This window comes from Pipra filicauda, unplaced genomic scaffold (genome assembly GCF_003945595.2).
Source record: "Pipra filicauda isolate LSUMZ 115617 unplaced genomic scaffold, ASM394559v2 scaffold26_size5592650_pilon, whole genome shotgun sequence".
In the NCBI taxonomy this organism is placed as follows: domain Eukaryota; kingdom Metazoa; phylum Chordata; class Aves; order Passeriformes; family Pipridae; genus Pipra; species Pipra filicauda.
This window is the reverse complement of record NW_024104387.1, coordinates 4,251,266-4,257,031: the sequence shown is the minus strand read 5'-3', so window position 1 is coordinate 4,257,031 and position 5,766 is coordinate 4,251,266. Positions and strand designations below refer to the sequence as shown.

General features: G+C 45.8%; 1 protein-coding gene across 2 annotated transcripts; it reads left to right on the top strand.

The window, feature by feature from the left end:
* The first annotated feature begins 1,200 nt into the window (after positions 1 to 1,200).
* TMEM41B (transmembrane protein 41B) lies at positions 1,201 to 4,600 on the top strand. 2 transcript variants are annotated; one of them, XM_039382476.1, is made up of 3 exons: positions 1,201 to 1,420; positions 3,200 to 3,317; positions 4,405 to 4,600. In XM_039382476.1, the coding sequence occupies exons 1-3, from the start codon at positions 1,342 to 1,344 to the stop codon at positions 4,583 to 4,585; spliced, it is 378 nt and encodes a 125-aa protein (XP_039238410.1). In that variant the 5' UTR covers positions 1,201 to 1,341; the 3' UTR covers positions 4,586 to 4,600. The 2 variants fall into 2 exon arrangements, with proteins under 2 accessions (XP_039238410.1, XP_039238411.1); XM_039382477.1 differs by lacking the exon at positions 1,201 to 1,420 and adding an exon at positions 1,738 to 3,098.
* The last annotated feature ends 1,166 nt before the right edge of the window (positions 4,601 to 5,766 follow it).

Below are 5,766 nucleotides of genomic sequence, written 5' to 3'. Positions count from 1 at the left end.
TGCTGGCTGGGGAGTTGGAAGGTTCAGGGATCTCCTACTGCCAGAAGATTGCACGAGGAAGAGGTGCTTCGAGGTCAAATTCAGCTTGAACGCCAAGGAATCTGTAAACACTGGGAAACAACTCTCTGGCTTTTCTGCTGGATTTCAAATCTTCTTACTGACAGGAAGCGACGTGAGGAAAATCCTGAGGCTATTGGAGTTTTCCTTCTTGACAGAAAAGAAGCTTTCTTTAAAAGAGAGGAACAAATCGACTCGAAAACCTAAAAGCCTGACTGTGAGAGTCAAACAAGGTTATTCCTTTTCCTCAAAGCCCAGCACTGTCCCAGCGCCAGAGCTGGAGCCGCCCAGGGGCTCCCGCTTCCCGCTCTCTGAGGGGAGCTCCAACGCTCCTTCGCAGATGTAAAGACATTACCGAGGAAGAACAAGCTCCCAGACGGATTCTATCCCGATGCCCTGTGGCACGATCGGCGCTGGAGCGAGTCCAGAGGAGGGCAACAGAGCTGGTGAAGGGTCTGGAGCACAAGTCCTGCGAGGAGCGGCTGAGGGAGCTGGGGGTGTTTAGCCTGGAGTAAAGGAGGCTGAGGGGAGACCTTATCGCTCTGTTCAAATCCCAGAAAGCAGACTGTAGCCAGATTTGGATCGGCCTCTTCTACCAGGCAACTAGTGACAGGGTGAGAGGACATAACCTCAAGCTGTGTCACGGGAAGTTTATGTTGGACATCAGGAGTAATTTCTTCACAGAAAGGGTGACGAGACATTGGAACGGGCTGCTCAGGGGAGGTGGTGGAGTCACCATCCCCGGAGGTGTTTAAGGAAAGACTGGACGTGGCACTTAGTGCCATAGTCCAGTTGACAGGATGGTGATCAGTCATAGGCTGGACTCGATGATCTCAGACGCGTTTTCCATCCTAATTGATTCTTTGATTTATGGAACTTCAGTGCCGCCTGGGCCGCCCGCACCTTATTTATAACTACAGAGCGCACTCCGTTACCGTAAATACCCTCATGGGCACGCCCACAAAGGGAAGTTACCGTAATTACCGCCACTAAGCCGCCACGGCATTTCAAGGACGTGAAGCCCAACACGTGCTCCCGTATATCACAGCAGAGCCGTAATGCCCCGAGAAAAGCGCATGCGCCGTGCGGCGGCGGGGGCGGGAGCGCGGCCGCGACCCGGTGGGGTGAGGAGAGGAGAGGAGGAGCGGCCGGTCCCTCCTCCTCCTGCTCCTCCTGCCCGCGGCTCTCGGTGCGGCCGGTCCCGCCTCCTCCTCCCCGCGGCTCCCGGTGCCGCCGAGGCCTGCCCCGGCGCTGACTCGCCGGGCCGCGGGGTGTCGCGGAGCCATGGCGCAGCGGAGGGCGGCGGAGCGCGGGCCTTGCCAGGCGGCGGAGAGCGCCAGGCACCAGCGGCAGCTTCTGGAAGGTGCCGGGGGCTCGGGGCGGCGGGAGCGGCGGTGACCTCGCCCTGGCAGCGGGACGGGGACGGGCCCGGGCCCTGGTTTGGCTCTCGGTGCCCGTCGGTGCTCGAGCACCGGCCCCGTCCCGCGCGGGCTCTTGGGCGGGAGGGCGGGCGCGGCCCCGGACGGTGCGTGTGGGGTGAGGCGGCTCCCGCCCCGCGGGTGCTGGGATGGGGCACCAGCTCCTTTGCCTTCTCCCCTGCGTGAGGGAACACGCGTGGGTCTGTATGTGTGTGTGTGTTATTCCACAACCGGCACGGCTGAAGTACAGGAAGTGGAAGTGGCAGAAAGCGCAGTTGGCTGTGTTTTCCTTTTTTCGCTTTCTAAGTTGCTTATTTATTTATCTATTTATTTATTTATTTTGCTCCTTGGAGAAGGTGGTGTCAGACCACGGTCGCAGCGCACTGGAACAGGCTGCCCAGAGGGACTGTGGAGTCTCCCTTGCTGGAGATGCTCAAGAGCTCTCTGGACGCAACCCTGTGCCATGTGCTCCGGGGTGACCCTGCCTGAGTAGGGAGGTTGGACCAGGTAAACCACTGTGGTCCCTTCCAGCCTGACCCATTCTGGGATTCTGTGGTTGTACCTGGTTCATGGATGCTGCCTTTGGCCTCGGCTGACCCAGCGCACACCTGCGGGGTTGTGCTGACCTCAAACCTAAAAAACCTTAAAGCCCATACAATTGCCAGCTCGTCCAGCTGGCTCTGTGGGTTTCGTCATCCTCTTTCTGTGTTTCACAACAGTGAGGTGTCAGCGTGACCCGTCTGAGTATTGTGTATTGGCATTGTGGTCATGCCAGTGGTGTCTGCGAGGGAAAACACAGGCTTGGCTCTTGGTGTGCTGTTCAGGTGACTCTCAGTGGGAAGCTGTGCAAGCCTCAAAGTGCCCAAGGAGAGAGTGGTTTAATACTCACACACATACACACCCTAGTGGGTGTGCAGAGGGTTCTTACTGTTTCTTTCAGTTTAAAGTTCTTCATGTGTATAGCTGCATTTGTGTGAAACAGCGTATTGCACATATGTGGTCATTTTAATAAAAATCTAAAATACAGGCCTAAAATGTAATTGTGTCACTTACTGTACTCCCATTGCTTCCCTTACACAAGAATTTAAAGGCTAATAAAAATTTATAAAGACATATCCAAGAGAAGTCCTCTTCTGGTAATTCCCAAGTCCAGGAACTGTAATCTTTATATTACAGGCTGGTGCGCGTGTGTTTACATGTTTCCTCCTGATGAGTGTGTATCATCTAACTGGCCAGTGGCTGTGCCTGGTAGCCTTTCATTGGAGGGGAAAAAAACCTGCAAATCTGTTATTGAGCAGGTTTCAAAGTTGTATTGTACATACTGAAAATTTAACTTCAAGTTAAATCTAGTTAATTAGTTTGGCAGAAGATTTCTGGCGAAAAGGAAAAAAGTACGTATGGCTTATGTCGTTTTGCTCTGTTTTTCTCTTTAGAAATGTATTTATTAATTGATGCTCAAATAATTTTGGATCATAGAAGTTGACTTCTGTGGGATGTTTGCCAGTGTAAGAACTGCAAATTTGTTTGAAAGCTTTCAGGGAATGTGAGCTATATATGTTACCGAAAGCATTTGTGGGAAGATTATGCCCAGAAGAGGGATTACTTTTAATATTCCCTTAAAGTGTAAGTTTGAAATCTGTTGTAAAATGTGAAGGATTGCTTTTCCTACTTTTGTTTTGGTAGTGTTGGGGTTTTTTCTAACTTTGTTTTATGTTTAATTTCAGGGAAAGCTCTCACAGAAGGTGGATCGGCTCGGACATCACTTCTTATTTTGGTCTCCATATTCTTATCAGCTGCTTTCCTTATGTTCCTGGTATATAAAAATTTCCCACAACTTAGTGAGTAAGTATATCAGGAAATATTAATTTCTTAATGCGTTTGATTTTCAGTATCAGATTTTAGAAAAACCTGCATGGGGTTAAGTGAATTTTACTCACATGGGTTAATTATAGACATAACCTAAAATAACTTTGAGTTTATAACCTAGAATGTCAGGATACAGAGCTTAATACTGAGATACTGACCAGTAGGATCTGTGTAAAGAGAGTTGTACTTGACCTGGGGTTCTGTTGCACAGTTGTGATACCGTGTTTTGAAGTGTTACCCCCATCACATCAGCAGTGTTAACTGACTGTGTTCTTAACCTTCTTCAGCTGAGAGCCAGACTGTGCTTGGTTAGGGCTGGTTTCGCTTTAAAATTCCTTGTACACTGGTAAAACTGGAGGCTGGCACCAAAAGGGGAAATCCTTCTTAGCTGAGCTTCATGTTCTCTTTTTCTCCTTTTGTGTCATCAAGTACGTGTGTTGGAAAGGTAGGCAGGTTGACAGGATGGAAGCCTGCTTGCCTGACAACTTTCCTTTTCCTTTTAGTAGTTAATTTTCTGTCTGATTAAGTGGCTCAACAAGTTCAGTTTGCAACAGCTCAATCCTTAAGTCTGATACAGAGGGAGTGAAGACACTCAACTGTGCTGCCCGGGGTTGAGGTGTGACGTGAGATTTTGCCCTGAAAGCTTTATTTATTTGTGAGGTGAAGTTCTGCCTCTCTTGCTGCACTTCACATGTTGTGACCCCAGCGTTGAGGCGGCTGTGTTTGGTTTTGGCTGAAATGTTGAGTGCTTTCAGTTGCCAAGGTTTGGGTTGCGTAATTATTTCTTTTTGATCAGTACTTGGTAAGAAAAAAAAATCCTAGAAAAGAAGCAGATGATTGTACTGAATTAAAAAAAAGGGTTGCAAATATCTAAAATTGGGGATTTTCTAATATAAACCAAACTGTAATAAGTGTTCCTTTGAGAACATTATCACAGCAATAATAATGGTTTGTTTGCTGAGGCTGTAGTTTAGTGATGTAGTGTGTATAATTATGTCTATATTCAGTAATTGTACTATTTGATTATATTTCCATCACTCCTGATTTTTTTTTTTCTCTCCAGAGAAGAAAGAGAATGTATAAAGATTCCTAGAGATATGGATGATGCAAAGGCCTTGGGAAAAGTCCTGTCCAAATATAAGGACACGTTTTACGTTCAAGTGTTAGTGGCTTATTTTGCCACATATGTTTTGTATCCTTTTTCGGACATAAAGGGCAGTTTTGTTGTAGCCATACTTCTCTGAAACACTAAATGAAAAATATGAATTTATAAATTCTTGATCGTGGATGAAAAAGTTGAACATACCTGGGAGTGTTTATGAATAGACACAAATATTTTAAAATCTTTGAACTTAAAAACTTTTACTGAGTGTTCCAGTATGTTTTTAGGACTATAAGAAAGGGTCGTGTAGAAAGAAATTGATGTATGCATTTATAGTAGTAAATGCTGTTGGGGAAGCAGCTTCACCTTTACTGTGTCTGTTATGGACAGTATTTTTATCTGGGGTATTAAGCTTGGTCTCACTTTAGTGCTATGCTAACTATAAATTGCAAACTGAATTTTGAGTTAGAAATTACTGTGATTCTGTAGGAAAACTGAGACTATTGCAGTGCTTTTCCTTGAGACATTCAGAAGTGCCATATGAGGGTAATTTACAGAATATTTAACAACATTTCTGAAGGAAAGTGTTTTGAGCCGTCTCTCGTCTCTGCAGTGCCCACATTCAGAAAACCAAATCTCTGTTTCCTTTTAGAGGGAGCTGGATTTCTGAAGTACTTTCTGTCCAGCAGGACACAAAGGCTACCTGTGTTCTGTGTCAACTTCTTTCTCCTGAGTGCTGAATATATTAATTAATCATTAAACACACTCTTAACTGGAACACTTAACTAAAGGTTAATAACTTCAAAAGCTGTTTAAGAGGTTCGTTTCACAGTTTTCGTGCAGAAGGCTTTCATAACTCAGGAAAGACAGCACTGAATGTGCCATCAGTGATTATCCTTTATCTTATTCTTTTAAAGTGTGTTTCACCAATAATAGGTTTAGGAAGAAAATTAAAATGTTAGTTTATATATTAACAAGAAGTAGAATAGACTTGGCTGTTTATTGGTCTACTGTAGCAGCTGATGTGACGACATTCACTGTCACAGCAGTAGACTGTGATCCACTGACAGGCGTGTTCCAGTTATCTCCGAACCTTGACACTTGCTTAGCAGAAGCTGTACTGGTTGTAATGGACTCCAGGAAGATTATTTGGCTTTTAAATATTTAGGTCAATTCAACTCAGATAAAGTAGTGTGCAGATTTTGTGTTTTGCTTTAACTTTTCTATCCAAAGTGGGCAATACCTCATAGTCTCAAGTGTGCCTAGCAAGCCTGAAGCTCAACTGCCTATGGTTTATACCGCAGAAACTTAATTGTTGCCTTT

Excerpts from the sequence above, each read along its gene's own strand:
- TMEM41B (XM_039382476.1), top strand. The coding sequence starts at position 1,342 with ATGGCGCAGCGGAGGGCGGCGGAGCGCGGGCCTTGCCAGGCGGCGGAG. Across the intron at positions 1,421-3,199 it reads CCAGCGGCAGCTTCTGGAAG|GGAAAGCTCTCACAGAAGGT; the intron begins GTGCCGGGGGCT and ends GTTTAATTTCAG. Across the intron at positions 3,318-4,404 it reads AATTTCCCACAACTTAGTGA|AGAAGAAAGAGAATGTATAA; the intron begins GTAAGTATATCA and ends TTTTCTCTCCAG.